This window comes from Vicugna pacos, chromosome 4 (genome assembly GCF_048564905.1).
Source record: "Vicugna pacos chromosome 4, VicPac4, whole genome shotgun sequence".
Taxonomy (NCBI): Eukaryota; Metazoa; Chordata; class Mammalia; order Artiodactyla; family Camelidae; genus Vicugna; species Vicugna pacos.
Window position 1 is genome coordinate 24,824,276 of NC_132990.1, and position 16,387 is coordinate 24,840,662.

The window sequence follows — 16,387 nt, forward strand, 5'->3', positions numbered from 1 at the left end:
AGAATCTAAGCTCTGTTCTCGGCCTCCTTCCCTGTCAGGGACCAGATCGCATTCTCTGTTGAAAAAATAGTTCAGAATGTCTGTTAATTTGGTTAGATTTTATTCAGACCTTCCTTCTCTGTATATGAGCTGCATGCCCTGAAATAGACCAGCATCGGAAAAAGCTAACGTGTCTTCTAGAACAATCACAGAGAAAGAGTTTTTGGTGGTGGAGGTGGTGTTTTTAGTGCAGACTTGTCTCAGCCTCTTGCTAGAAAGAGATGATCTGTGGAAAAAGCCAGACAGGGTGAAGTGAACTGTTTCCTCCGTCGCTTGAAGGTAGATGGAATAGTTAGGACCTGAGGCTCAAGTGGCCTAGTGGTTTCTGTCTTTCTTCTGCAGTGTGTGGGACAAATGAAACAGTGCCTTAGAGAACTGAGAACAGTCGAAATAAAATTAAATAAATTGCTTCAGTGAAACCAGTCAGGAGAGTGGTTGCCTGGAGTGAAATTTTCACAGAGAGCTGGGCTGAGCGATAACCACTAGGCGATCCGGGCGCCACGCTAACCTCAAGTTCCAGAAACGGGACTGGGAAGTGAATGATTAATGGGTGGGAGCAAATTAGCCTTATGCTTTTAGTTTTTGAAAGTTGTCCTAAAATACACATGTATTTAAAAAATCATCTAGGGGCAAAGTGTATTTCTTGGATCTTAGCCTCGTGGGCTACCACTGATGTCACTCAGGACAACATGAGGCCAGCAGACGTGCACCATGTCTCAGTGATAGTGCTCCTCTCTAAGTAAGAGCTCCCTTTCTTTCTCCTACAAACAGTGAAAAGGTAGGTTTGGTAAAATGAGAGTTTGGTACCTGGGAAGGATGAGAGTGAGTGGTGTGGGGAGAAAAGGCTCTTTATGTTTTCCTTTGCTGGTGGAAGTAGTTTATTAAAGAATACGAGGCAGCTGTCCCAGTGAGGTTGGCTTCATCATTTTCATGATTCAAAGGGCTGCCCTGGGCTGGGTGTGCTCTGCTGGGTGGGGAGATGGAGCTGGGCTCAGAGTGGAGGCTGTGATTTCTGGTTCACTTCCTTTTCTATGCCTGTTTCTCGGCCCTCCCTCTTTACCAGCTCTTTCCTCAGGACACGCTTTTCTTTCTGGGAGCAGCAGCTGCTCTGGAAGGAGTTGCTGCTTCCTTGGACAGCACTGTGTCCTCACACTGGCAGGACACTCACTGCAGACCATCCGTGCGGGCCTTCACAGCTTATGATTTGGTTCCTCAACTGTCTCTGCTTGTTTTTGCTTCTGTGTAGTAATAAAAAGTGGGGAAAGTGATATATTAAACAAAGAGAGCAGATTTTCTTACTGTAGGGTTTCAGAGCACTAAATACGCTCATGAGTCTTATAAAATCTCCAAAGTGCCACATTGTATGTGACTATTTTCTTTTTTCTTTTTTTTAATTGAGGTATAGTCAGTGTATACTGTGTCAGTTTCCAGATACAGCATAATGTTTCAGTCATATATATATATGCACACACACACACACATATATTCATTTCCATATTCTTTTTTATTACAGGTTACTACAGGATATTGAATATAGTTCCCTGTGCTGTACAGAAGAAACCTGTTTATCTGTTTTATGTATAGTAATTAGTATTTGCGAATCTCGAGCTCCCAGTTTATCCATTCCCACCCCACCCCCTTTCCCACCGGTAACCATAAGATTCTTTACTGTGATGTATGTGACTATTTTCTAGATGTGTTTGACCATGGGACACTTCTTGCCAACTCCCAACGTGTGGTAAAACATCCCAAACCCTTCATGCTTACTTTTTACTTTCAAACGAATCTTTAGTCGTTGGAGCAGTGGGTTTTCCTATTGTAGAAAATTATCTTTATGGCTTTAATATTTCAGTCTCATGTTTGAATAAATCTGTTTCCTATGGGGTCTTCAATTTCCAACCTTCAATTTCCCTCTTCTGCTTCTGTCTCACTACCCTGACACTTGAAAGCTCCAATCAGTCTCCCAAGTCTTGAAGAATTTTTAGGGTGAAAAAAGAGATGGAGTCTTTAGGGGAATTTGATACAGGTTTCATTCATTTTGTAGATTAAGGTAAGAATATGTCAGGCAATAGTAGGTGTGGACATGATGGTGAATGTTACTACTTTCTCGGTTTAGCACCACTGACGGTAAATTTGATTGCTGCTTCTGCTGCACTGGGTCTGAGATCAGTGAAGTGTAGATACTTTCAGGTTTCTAGATCTGCCTTGTTCTTTGTGTACATTGGTGCTTAGAATTGGAAGCATTTAGTTAAAAATATTTTCCAGCCAAGATGTTCAGCAATGGACTTGTCCCCTTTAGCATTTTCTTGAAAAATTGATTGACATGTGAAGACAATACTACAAGTTTTCTATTGATTTAATGAGCTCTGTCTTCAGGTATGCTTCATAGCACGACATGTTAAATGTTTCCTTCCTTCTTTCTAGGTATTTACCAACCCTCTAAGAGTGGCTGAGGGAGGTCAGTGTGTCATCAGCACAGAGCATGTCCTGGTTTCCGACGTGGACACCAAACTGGACAACATTCGCCTCTCCCTGCAGAGACAGCCTCGGCATGGAAGGGTGGAACTGAATGGATTTCCTCTAAACATAGGGGCCACATTTTCCTGGGGAGATCTCCATGCCTTAAAAGTTAGGTCAGAATATTTCCTGGCTTCTTTGTCTTCCATGCTCTGGCTCCCATCTGAATTAATTGTGAGGCACTGTAAGAAGTTTGTCTGATTCTTTCAGGGATACCAACATGCCACTTAGTATTTTCAAGGGTCAGTTGAAAACTAGAAATGACAAACCTTTCATTTTCCCTCCAGACATTTTCTTTCCCTCTGGCTTGCTGTACCAGTGGGAATGACTTTATGAAAATTTAAACAACAAAAATTTAATTACCACGAATATAAAATTTGCTGCATCTGCACATATCACAGGAGGTAGCAGTCAACCTAGACGAATACAGTCTGAAATAATCAATAAGGCTAATATGCATAATTGAACTTGTCTTTAAGAAAAGCCAATTTTATAACCCTGGAAATTCTGGAATAGAATTCTGTTGATCGATGTCTTTAGTATAAATTTTTATTCCATTCTACTCGGAGGGGGATTTGTGGGCAAACAAGTAGGTTAATTTGGGAAGCTAGGACATGGACTTGTCCTTGGGTCTCTTACAGTCAGGGATGGAGTAACCCCTGCCTCATGGTCCTACAGTAGTTCCTCTCACCGTGAAGACGTTCATTTCTTCTCCTTAACGGAGCTATGTAAGAAACCTTTCTATAAGATTTAGTAAAACACCTTCTCTGTGAAATAATGTAAGGTACTCAGGTAGAAAAACATACTGGTTAACTTCTCACTTATACAAGTTCAAATTATAAATAGAAATTTTGGGCTTTTTGATAAAATATAGTAGAAGGTATTAGGCATTAAATGCTTTACTCCACATTGGGAAGTTGACTAGGAAGAGGAATTTGTGTACAGGAAGGTTATTTTCATCCAACAGACTAGTTACACTGCTTTACTTACAGCCTCCAATATCTGAACCTCTTTTCACTACTCTTATCCTCATTAAAAGTTCCCTTTTTTTCAAGATCTCAGCTCTTACCTTCATGTTAGAAAGAAAGCTCTGTTTAGGTAATTCTTACTAGGGAGTGAATGATGGATAGAAAAAAAAAGTGTCAGTATTTTACAGCACGTATAGGTCAAGCATTCTTCTAGAGGCTTGCAATTTTTTTTTTCATTTAAACTTCACAGCAACCAGCCTGACAAGGTAGATGGCTCTATTCTCATATTAGAGTTGAATTAACTAAGGTGCCAAGAGGTTGAGGTCACTCAGCTGGTATATGGAGGAGCCTGGTTTTGGAAGAATTTCTAACTCTACAGCCATGCCTTTTGATGTGTGCTCCTAGACCTACTTGGCCCCTCTAGGGATATTAACACGGTGAAATAGAGTGATCACATTACGACATCTATTTTTGATGAAAATATCAGGGAGCATGATAAAATAAAGTACAGGGGGCAGTGTTGGGAGGGAAAGGGAGTAGGAGGTGGGCTACACTATTTTTAATACAAGTTTTAATTTCATTTGCTAGAACTTACTTCCGTAACCGAGTACCTTGAACACATCATTGATAAGCTAAAACTCTGGCTCAACTCAACAGCTGTTTAGAACTTACTGCGTATCACTACAGTGGGCTGGAGAGTAAATGGAAAGTCTGGAATTAGACAATTCCTTTAAGGAACTTGACCAAGAATGAAAAGAAAATAGGGCCTAGGCTAGATCAAGAAAAAATATTTTTAGGACTGGGGAGATTCATGAATCTTTATACATTGAGAGGAAAAGAGCTGGTAAATGGAAAAGGGAAAATGGCGGGAGAGAGGCAATGAACAATCTGTACATAAAGTTTTAGGGAAGAGCTGAATAGGTCCAGAGCACAGGCAGGAGGATTAGCCTTCAAAGGGGGGGAGGGACTCACCGAAATCCACGCAGCGTCCCATTTTCACCTGCCTATCGCTCAGTCTCGGTGTCCCCTTGGCCCCAGGCAGTGTTTTCTCTACGTATGTAAAGCTACACCAGTTGGTTCCCATTGTTACAATGACAGCTCAAAGGGCTACTTTTTGATCTGGGGACAAATTATGAGTGCACAGGACACATTTTTCCAGGGTGGAGCAGTTTCACATTCAGAGATAATTCAGCAGTTAAATATGTGACTTCATGATTATGCTGGGGGTTTTTTGGTTACTATTACTTATTGAACATATGGCCCAAACCATGGAAAAGCTCTTGTGACGGGAATCTCAGTGCAGCCTCACAGTGGCCTTGAGAGGCTAGTGACAACCGTCGTCCCCACAGGTATCAGCACGATGGATCTGAGGTACTGCAGGATGACATGCTCTTGGAGGTCACAGATGGCACAAACCCAGCAGAATGTGTGCTGTACGTAGAGGTACGTAGAAAGGTTCCTCCCTGGTTCATACAGAAATGGGCTTTCTGGTTTGGAAGCCCCTTAGGGTCTCTCTGATAGAAATTGAAACACACAGACTCCAAAGCAAGAAGATGCCTGCTTATGTCTTTGAGTGTGTCGGGACAGGCAGGAGAGAGCAAAGTTATACTGGTGAAATGGGCATACTGGTTTCTCACTCCAGTCCATTTAAAGGTAGACCTACTCTGACCTCAAGCCCAGAGCCTTAATTTAAGGCTGTGAATTCCTGTACTGTATGCCGTTGCCCTGAGATGATCATTTTTCCCGTTTTGACAAATGAAGGAAAATCTGCACATAAAGGCTGAGTACGTGCTCAAAGTCCAGGTGGGAACCTCGAGTTTCTTTGTTGAGTGACCACCGAGTCCACAAGCGTAACTCATAGGATTTACAGGTATTTTTTTTTTGTTGGTAATGTAGGAATGTCCGCAGAAGAATTATCATGCTTCTTGAGACCCACTAATTATTTTAACAGTAACAAATTCTATTTCTGTTTGAATTGTATCAGATCTTTCTGATGTAAAATTATTAGTAGTAGTAATAATAATGTGTTTGTAAGATATTTTATAATTAATAAGAATTATTGATAATTAGTATTTTTAAATTAATAATAATAATTAAAAACGATCACATCCATATAGTGTTTTAAGAAGTAAACAGAGAGGGAATGGTCACCACTTTATAGCAAAGGAAACTTAGGTCCAAGAAGCCTCAATAACTTGTCTGAAACCATTAGCTTGACTGTGTGGACCTGGCTGGCATCTCCGCTCTGGTACCTAGGCCAGCGTTCCGTCCTCCTCACCATGGCCACTGTTCTAAACTACCAGGTGACTGTAATTATCACTCTTGCTAACATTTCTGCATGTTTATTCACGCCAGTCACAACTTGGAGACCCTTCCTTCCGTTTTTCCACTTAATTCTTATGACAGCCTTATATCTACATGAAAAGCAGTTATATTATTTCAGCTTCAAAAAGGAGACTTTCCTTCACTGGCAGACTTGTACATATAGAAGAAGCTTTTATGAGTTATGTTTTTTCTCGAAAAGCAAATTTTAGGTAAAAAATCTAACCCTATCTCCTATCCATGACCATTTTATTAAGGATAAGCAGTGAATTTAAGGAAAAATCTGTTATTATTGTTAACTTTTTAGACAAAAGTGCAAGGCCTTTGAAAGCCAGTTGGAGGTACAGTCAAAATTTGGACAATTATGTGTGATTTTTTTTTAAATCCAGGAGGAATGCTTTTATCTCTCTTGCTTCCGTGCATTTGAAAGCCGAGGCTGTTTTGTGAATTGCTGCACGATGGTTATCATGAATGTACTGGAGAGATCGAACCGGAGGGGGGGAATCAAGCACAATAATAAAGGGGATCTTTAATGAACCTACTCAGAGGACTTGAACAAAGATACTGTTTCCTAATAAGTTAATAAAAAATAGAATAGAGTATTGCATACTTTTTCTACCTTTAATTAAATAAATAAGCCTGGGTTTCTATCACCCCATCACTCTACCTGTTAAAGGAAAGTGTCAACATAATTTCATATATGTTTGTTGTAGAGTTGTTCGCCTGTTGAAATAGCGGGGTAAGAAACCAGGGTAGATATGCGTAGTTACGTTCACTTGTTTATTCATTTATTCCATAAATTCATAATAAATGTCTTCTATATGCCAGGTCCTAAGCTAAATGCTTGGGGTGTGATGGTGAGCAAGACAAATTAAAGTCCCTGTTCTTTCAGGGCTTTACAGGCATGGGATGAGGGCAGGCTTTAAGCAGGTTGTCATTGAAATAATTAATTAATTAATTAGTTAAAATGTGGATGTGTTCTTACCAATAAATGGGACACCAAAAGGCAGTAAACAATAGAAGTTTCTAAGCAAGTCTGAGTTTCAAGGAAGTTTTCCTGGAGGCATCCACATGTAACCGGGAGGAGGAGGTAGCCAAGCCAAGAGCTGTGGGGAGCATCCCCGGCAAGGGGCAGGGAGAGGATGCAGAGATGGTGCAGAGAGCTGACGTGCGAGGAGCACTGTGTCTTGGGGTACAAGTGGAAAGGAGTGGCAAAGGCACCCTATTGTGTGAGATGAGGCCAAGACACCACAGGAGAAACACTGGGAAACCATCGAAGATTCCCTCAGGGCAGTGACTTGATGAAAGCTGCATTTTAAAAAGATCACAGTGGCTGAAGCATGGGGGAAGGAAGAAGCGTAGGTGTGAGAGTATTCACAGGCCAGACTTGATAGATAAACGTGCATCAAGTTGTGACTGTGAACTCAGATGTCTTAGAAGACATCTCAATTTTTTTTTACAAAATCTTTTTAAATTCAGAGAGCCAGTGTGATCCCATGTGGCTTTCCTTTCCTTTCTACTTGGAGTTTTATTTTCATGACAGTGAGAGAAAAATGTTTTATTAAGTCAAAAGCAGGCCTTGATTTAATGGTTATGGAGTTTCAGATTTAACTCAAAATGTTTGAAATACAACTGCTGCTTATTTTAAGTCCAGAGAAACTTCTTGGGCGGCAGGAAGATGAGGGTGGAGGAAAGCTTTGTAATCACCCAGTAATTTGAAATAGAAATAACTCCAATGTTGTAAATGTATGTGCGTCAGAGCACCAGGCCCAGATTTCCTCTGGAACATGTGTGGATTTAACGAAGGAGGAGAGGGGCTTTGGGGAAGGATGCTTTATATTACTTTTATATTTTGTCTGTCTAGAAACAAATGACAGCTTTGAGTCTCAAACCATAACCATCCTCTCCCATTCCTACCCAAAATGTCTCTCATGTGGATCATTTCTTACAGGATGCTTCATATGGGGAAAGTTAAAAGATGCAGACTGCTTGGCCAAATTCCACGGCTATTGTCTCACGTGTCTGGAAGATCGAAAATGCCTGCCATTATTACTAAGAGCTGTGGGTTACCAGGTGGGCAATTTGTCATTGCTTCCTTTTTTCTTGAAAACATGCATTATTATTTCCTGCCTAGGTGTTCCCTGTAAACGATGAGCCACCGGTCCTAAAGGCGGACCTCACCCCCACGATGCGTTGTTCAGAGGGCGAAGAGGTGGTTATCACCTCTGAGTACATTTTTGCTACTGACGTGGACAGTGATGATTTGAAACTGATGTTCATGATTGTTCGAGAGCCTCAGCACGGGACCGTGAGGAAAGGTGGAGTCACGGTGCATCAGTTCTTGCAGGGAGATGTTGTCGCAGGGGACGTGACGTACAAACACACAGGTAAGCGACAGCACTTAGCGCTAATCCGAGTGCAAGGACGCAGCAACACGGCGGTCTTAGCCCGCTGCTTGCTGTGGGTCTGACAATCTAGCAGTCTAAACGCTTGCTTCCATTAAAACAGCAGCAGCAGCCATCTGTATCCCACTTTTCAAATATGATCACCATGGTCAGAAATATTTCTTGACCTCAGTAATACAATGAATTTTAGAGAGTGGAGAAAGAGCAAGTGTCATTGCTGTTCTGTTCCCCATGCTTCTACACAGACCTTCTGTTCAGCCTGGGTTGTCCTTATCCCTCTTTTGGTCAGTTTGAAGAAGGCTATTTGACCATCACAGCTTCTGGCTCCATAAATCATAACAGAAATGCCTGAAGTAGACTCCCTAAGATAATTATGTTGTTAATATTTAAAGTTTCCTGATTTTCAACCAGCTCCTAAGAAGTAACTGGTCTGCCCCCTATTTTTTGCAGGGGGGTGGATATTTAGGTTTATTTATTTATTTATTTACTTTCTTACTTACTTATTTGAAGTACTGGGGATTGAACCCAGAACCTCGTGCATGCTAAGCAGGCACTCTACCACTGAGCTATCCCCTCCCCACTTTGAGGTCTTGAAAAGTCAAGATGATGTCTTAGACTTTGTGTAACTTGCCCACAGCAGGTGACAGTGGTGGACACAGATCGGAGATATAGTACATGCCTGTTTATTTGCATTGTAGTTACATTTCTAGTGCTGCCTTGTATTGTTACCCAGGTGACATGTGTGCCTTATGTAGAATGTGCACATAAAGAAAATGTTAATTCAGCATCTGATATCTGCAAGGCACAGGGCTAGGCACTGTGGGCTGCAAAGGAATATAATCCAGACCCTGACATGAAGGATTTTTGATTAAAGAAGTAGACAAACCCATTCGCATGTTAAGATAACACGGTGACACATGGGTACATCATCACATCCTCACCTCTCACACATCTCTGATCTCTGGGTTGTGGGCACTTCGTCAGCAACAGCACCACATACGTCCTCTAACTAACTTTTATAGCTCTCCGTTACGATTTCATGCTTACTCATCCACATGCCTCTCTAACCTGTAAATTCCATGGGAGAAGCATGATTGGGGCTGTGAGGCCAGGTGAGTGATACCAGAAATGAAGAATCAGAATTCAAATCATTTCTTGTTTGAAGAGGCAGAGAGGGGATACAAGCAGTGAGGTGGGGAGGGAACTCAAGGAGGGGGACTGAGATAGCTAGGGATCAATTGGGACACAAGAGAAAACATTTTGAAATAATATTTTCATCTTTACTTCTGAAAACAGTGATTTTTTAGTACCAGTTGTCTCATGGCCAACTAGTGGGGCACATTTTAATCACTCCGCTAGACATCTTTTTTCTTTGCATGGCATCTGCGTATCTTCTTCTCTATGTTAAGTCCTACGAAAGATTTCATTGGCTCTTTCCTTGTCCTGAGGAGCTTATTCTACTTGCCGGATGTCTCTCAGTGTCTCTCAAGAGTTCACAGCTTGGTGCTGCTTTTTGATTTCCCCAAAAGATTTCAAAGGAATTAGCAGAAAAGCGATCCAAAGACCAATGGTTGTTGTTTGTTCCATAATTTTAGCATCTTTGGCAGGCTCGCGTGGCAGGGATAAATTAGGGGAGAGGTGAATCTGTCTTCTCTTCCTGTGGCTTGTTCAGGTGCTAAACAGTGCATATACATATTTATAACTCTATTCTGCAGTGATGCCCTTGTAAGGGAGTGTGAACACATTTTTTTTTCATAAGACCTGGTAGGACATGAGGGCAAATTACTTCAGTTAGACAGTTTTCTGTTTTGCTACTAAATTAGCAGAAATACTGTATTCACAAGGTGTTTTGTTATTTGAATGTTACATTTCCTTGTAATGTTCACTCTGTTATTCAGTTGGCAGTTATTTAGTGCTGAAGTAGACTCCCTAAGACAATTATGTTGTTAATAGTAAAAGTTTCCCGATTATCAACCAGTTGCTTCTCAGCAGCTAGCTGAGTAAAGAGGACCATGGTACTGGAGGATCTAGAATTTCAGTGGCCTTATTCTTGAGCCTCTATTCTCTGGTTATGAAGATCACCAGAGAATAATCACGTGATCGTTATTTTGTTTGCTTTCTCTGATTACGAGAATAATACTTGCTCACTGCAGAAAACTTGGAAAAGTATAGCGAAGTTTGAAAACTCACTATATTTACCTCTTAGACATAATTGCTCTTAACATTTCAGCATTTCAGTATTTTCTTTTCTTTTTTCTAACCATGATTTTTAATATAGTTGTAATCATGGTGTCTGTGCAGCTTTATAGATTACTTTTTTCATTTAGATTATTACCTAAAATGTTTATCAAAATATTTATTAAATGTTATCAGGTTATTGTAAACATGTTTTGATGACTGAGTATCTTTTATGTTGTAAAAATACGTGATTAATTTGCTATTCTCCAAACATTAAATATGAAGTTCAAATTTTCTGTTAAATAACACTACAGTTAACGGTTTTAAGTGTAAATTGTATCTTTAGACGGTATTTCATTTCAAGGTAGAGAATTCTTCCACCTGTGTTGTAGCATTTTTCATGGCTTAACCCTCAGCCAAATTTTCCAGCTCTTTCTGTAAATATATCCTATGCTTCTATTAAATTGAAATTACAGTTACTGAAAGTACTGTGTTTGCTTTTTTTAAAAAGCTGTTTTCTTTTCCTAGAATGATTTTTCCACTTCTCTTCCCAACTCCCTCTCCCTACAGGTCCTCTCTCCCGTCTCCCAATTCTTTGCCTTATCTGCCTTGCACAGTACACATCGTTTAACGGTCAGTGCAAAGCCGGCAAAGCCATCTGGAAAGACTTCCCTGACTTTCTCTGGCAAGTGTGCCCTGCCCCCATGGCACTGTCAGCCGGCACTCTCTTCCTTCTCCACCCTCAGCACCTGGTACATAATCAGGCTGAGATATATGAATTTTCCATTTAATAGGTAAAAATTGACTTAATAGGAGCAATTGCATATGGTTCTACTTAATGTATACACACGTCCGTGCTATTCAAATCCAGCTGCATTTCTTTCTCTGCTATTAGACTTTGTCAGCTCCTGGCACGTAGTAGGTCTTTGGACATTTTCATCATGTCTGCCTTTTTCTCTCCGGGAGCATGCAGGGCACTAGTTGTCTCATAATAGGCATTAAATACATATTTATCAAGTGAATGATGGATAAATAAGCTTTATGCCAATTTGTTTTTTATAAATATGAATAGATAAGAGACGTCTTATTTTTTCACTTTTCCCAAAGTTGCAGGTTGATTAATTCTGACTCTCTCAACTTCACTTCTGTTTTTTTTATAAGCCCCATTTTCTTATCCTTTAATCATTCGCTTTCTCAATAATATCATCTCTAGCTTTTCCTTGTCATTTTTTTCAAGCACGTAGGACAACGCCAAGCACAGTGCTCTGCAGACTTGACCGGTGCGTCTTGTGGAAAGGATTGACGCCCCTGATCTTTTGCGCCCCAGTCTCATCAAAATTTCAAACATAATTGCTTCCCTCTTGGCACTTTCAGAGTGATGCCTGAGCATTCCTGAAAGCACACCTGCAGAACCTTTCTGTCCCCTTAGCAGGCACGCCGACCTCTGTGCCGCTAGTCAGAACCCAAGAGCAGATGCTCCTGTTTACTGACCAACTATATAGTCCTGATGTTTTCTCCCTTCCTCCTCTCCCTGCCTAATTTCAGGCCATTCTGAATCCATAGATAAAAGCTCTAAAGAGTGGAAAGAAAATGAAAGTGAAAGTGAATGCCACTTCTTTTCCAGGTGCTGTTGCTGTTTTGCTAACATCGTGGCCATGAAACGAATGATGAAGCGTGGATTATCTTTGTATCTCACCTATCCCGCTTCTTCTGTAGTTGACGGTTGTTCATTGAAGGTGGTAAATGCAAATGGGAAGACAGTTACCAGAGGAACAACGGTGCTTTCTGTTTCCCCGAGGCAGGTCCTCACACCAACAACTATGAGGGAGGAGTGAAACCATCACGAGTCAAGCTTCGTGTCTCTCCCTTGTTCATTTGTGAACTGCCAGACCCTTGTTAGCCCCGTTTTGCCCCTCCATGTGGTGATGGCTGGCTGGCACAGATTTCACCAGAGGCAACAGACGGGCAAGCGTTCTTGCGTCATTTTCGTGACTCTATTTAATTTCATAGTGAAGAAACTGAGTGTGACATTTTCCCCACGTAAATTCCTTTCCTCGATATTCTATGCTTGTGGAAGAGGTGTGAGTAGATTTCATCTTGGTATTCCACATTTTGTAAAAGTCAGGCTTCAGCTAGAGTTGTGTCTTCCAGGTGGAGAGATTGGCCTGGTGCCTTGTTTTGACACCATTACATTGGTGGTTTCGGACAGAGAAGCTGGCCCTTTTGTGAATGGCTGTTGCTACGGTGGACCTCACCCACCTGTCCCTCTTCATGAGTCCTTTCCAGTGTATGATCTCAACATCACAGTGCTTCCAGTGGACAACCAGTCACCTTCAATTGCAAGAGGTGACAGTGTTTTTTCTCTTAAAGTTCTATTATCTCAACTAGTGTCATACCTATGGTCCAGGGAAATAATGATGCACTTTCCTTATAGTCAAAATAGAAAACCACCATACAGAGTTGCCTCCAATAATTGCCTCAACATAAATTTCTGGAAACCGCACCCTCCCTCTGCCCCAATCTTGAAAAGATTATAGGGCAAAGAATTGACTTGTTTAAAAACTTAGATAATCCTGTATGGAGAGAAAATGCAAGTGTGTGTGTGTCTGTGCATGTGTTAGAATGAGGAAAACATTGTAATCCTCAAATATTCTGGGTTTATTTCACATGGGAAAATATAATTTGCCTGCTGGAGAAAGTGTAATTTATTTCATCCATAATAAGTTCTATTAGAACAGAGTGAGTATACCAGAGAGATCATTTATATATATTTAACCTTATTTGCTTTTTAGAAAGTCATCTCTTCATAGGCATTATGTATATGTTCTGTCTCTCAGAAAAAAAATGCAAGCATATGTATGAATGTTATTATAATTTGCAAACTATCTCCCAAGCAGTGTTCTGGAAAGGAAGCATTCTCCCTGCAGAATAATTAAGCACCAAGCCATGAAAAAATGTTCGTTATGAGCAATTCATAATAGTTCTCAGGCAATTAACGCTCTGACAAACAGAGGTAACAACTGATCTTGAAGAGAACATAAACCACATTTAGTGGCTTATCATTAAAACAGTTTGGCAATTCTTATTTTCATTTGTCACTTCTATAGAGACACAGGGGAAATCAGAGTTCCTTGAGAATGACTGAAGGGCTGTACTGCAGCATTTAGTATTTCTGCTGTCTTTCCATTATTGTCTGGCTTGCTTATACAAGAAAAAAATATCATCCCATAAGTCAAATTAAATTCCACCCGTTACCCCTGAATATTTTCACTGTAAGGGGAATTACGCCAAAGAAAATGAACATCTCCCGTGGAAGTATATTTGCATATAGGAGGCTTCCCTGAATTGGAATTTCAATCACTCCCTTTTGTCCTCACTCTTCTGATTAGAGGATTTCATGCTAAGTCATAATTGTGTCATTTTTTGGATGCAGGCACCATGTTCACCGTAGATGAGGCTCTCTCAGCAGCCCTTACCATTAACCATTTGTCTGCCACTGACCCCGACACTGCAGCAGATGACTTGGAGTTTGTTTTGGTTTCTCCTCCCCAGTTTGGCTACCTTGAAAATACACTCCCTTCTGCAGGTTTTGAAAAAAGCAATTCAGGCATCAGCATAGGTAAGTCATCAGTTCGTGTCCGGCAGTAATTTGCCTATGTGTGTGTGAATCTGATTGGTCAGGTCATGTTTGGTAACTGGGTTAGGAGTTCAGAAATGTTCAAAGCACTATATACATTCAAGGAATTACTATTATTGCTGATGCTTTTGAATATTACTGTTTTTCATTTTAATTTTTTTTTAATTAAAGTATAGCTGATTCACAGTGTTGTGTTAGTTTCTGGTCTACAGCAAAGTGATTCAGATCTATACGTATATTCTTTTTCACCTTCTTTTCCATTATAGGTTATTATAAGATATTGAATATAGTTCCCTGTGCTATACAATAGGTCCTTGTTGTTTATCTATTTTGTTTATAGTAGTTTGTATCTACTTATCCCAGACTCCTAATTTATCCCTCCCCCTAAACCTTTCCTCTTTGGTAACCATGAGTTTGTTTTCTATGTATGTGATTCTGTTTCTACTTTGTAAATAAGTTCACTTGTATCATATTTTAGTTGCCACATATAAGTGCTATCAGATGATCTCTGTCTTTCTCTGTCTGACTTACTTCATTTAGTATGATAATCCCTAGGTCCATCCATTCTGGTGCCGATGGTATTATTTCATTCTTTTTTATGGCTGAGTAGTGTTCCATTGTTGAGATATCTATATCTGTATCTATGTGTACACATATGCACGCACACACCCCTCACATCTTCTTTATCCAATCGCCTATCAAGGGACATTTAGGTTGCTTCCATGTCTTGGCTATTGTAAATAGTGCTGCTGTGAACATTGAGGTGTGTGTATCTTTTTGAATTAGAATTTTCTCTGGGTTCATGCCCAGGAGTGAGATTGCTGGATCATACAGTAACTCTATTTTTAGTTTTTTTTTTTTGAAGAATCTCCATACTGTTTCCCATAATGGCTGCACCAAATTAAATTCCTGCCAGTAGTGCAGGAGGGTTCCCTTTTCTCTACACCCACTCCAGCATTTATTATTTGTAGACTTTTTGATGATGAGCATTATGACTGGTGTGAGGTGCTACCTCACTGTAGTTTTGATTTGCATTTTTCTAATAATTAGTGATATTGAGCATCTCTTCATGTGCCTATTGGACATCTGCATGTCTTCTTTGGAGATATGTCTGTTTAGGTCTTCTGCTCAGTTTTTGATTGGGTTGTTTATTTTTTGTTGTTGTTACTGAGTTGTGTGAGCTGTTTGTATATTTTAGAAATTAAGCCCTTGTTGGTCACATCATTTGCAACTATTTTCTCCCAGTCCAAAAGTTGTCCTTTCATTTTGCTTATGGTTTCCTTTGCTGTGCAAAGCTTATAAGTTTAATTAGATCCCATTTGTTCATTTTTGCTTTTATTTCTATTGCCTTGGGAGACTGAGCTAAGGAAACCTTCCTATGATTTATGTCAGAAACTGTTTTGCCTGTGTTCTCTTCTAGGAGTTTTATCATTTTATTTTATATCTCCCCATTTATGAGAGTTTATTTCAAAATGAATGGAAGCTTCACTTATGAAAAATATAGAATAAATATGGAAGAAATAATGTTTTAAAAGTCCCTCAAAACAACATAGTGATAGAATAAATCTGGTGGTGCTCACTGATCTCATTCTCACTGTTGTCTTTTTAGCACTTTTAAAAGCTACTGGTAGAAAATATTAGGAATTATACCATGGAAGTGTTGAAGGTAATGATATTAGTATTGATATTAAAGTGTGTCTCAGATTCTAAAATAGCTCTGGTATTTCAGACAAAAGCCAACCAACCAAAACAAAAACAGACACCAAAACCAAAATTGTCCAAAACCAGCACTTTAAAAGTAAATGAGATAAATTATTCTCTAAATACACTTTGAGGCATATCCATCTTAAATATGAGGGAAGCTGGGTTTAAGGTTAGTTGCAGTAATAGAGTGACTGAATGGAGAGAAAAAACAAAACCCAACTATACGCTGCCTTAAAGAAACTCTCTTCAGCTTCAGGGACACACATAGACTCAAAATGAAGAGGTGGAAAAAGATATTCCATGCAAATGGGAACCAAAAGAGAGCAAGGGTACATTTACTCATAATAGATAAAATAGGCTTGAAGTCAAAACTGTAACAAGAGCCAAATAAGGTCATTGTATAATAATCAAGGGGTTAGTTCATCAAAAGAATATAATAGTTGTAAATATATATGCACACAACATCGGAGTATCTAAATGTACTAAGCAAATACTAACAGATCTGCAGAGGGTAATACACAGGATACAGTAATTCCAGGGACATCAGTACTCCATTTTCAACAACGGATAGATCATCCAGCTGGAAAATCAATCAGGAACCATGAGACTCGATCTGT

At 39.9% G+C, this 16,387-nt stretch overlaps 1 protein-coding gene across 5 annotated transcripts in view; it reads left to right on the top strand.

Annotated features, from left to right (window-relative positions):
* FREM1 (FRAS1 related extracellular matrix 1) overlaps positions 1-16,387 on the top strand; it is a 175,955-nt gene that overhangs the window by 86,904 nt on the left and 72,664 nt on the right. For 4 of the 5 annotated variants that reach the window (XM_072959410.1, XM_072959409.1, XM_072959411.1 and 1 more), the window contains exons 14-18: positions 2,464-2,672; positions 4,874-4,967; positions 7,981-8,233; positions 12,581-12,775; positions 13,863-14,048. In XM_072959410.1, the coding sequence (XP_072815511.1) occupies positions 2,464-2,672; positions 4,874-4,967; positions 7,981-8,233; positions 12,581-12,775; positions 13,863-14,048 (937 nt within the window). The other variant, XM_072959413.1, reaches the window with a different exon arrangement.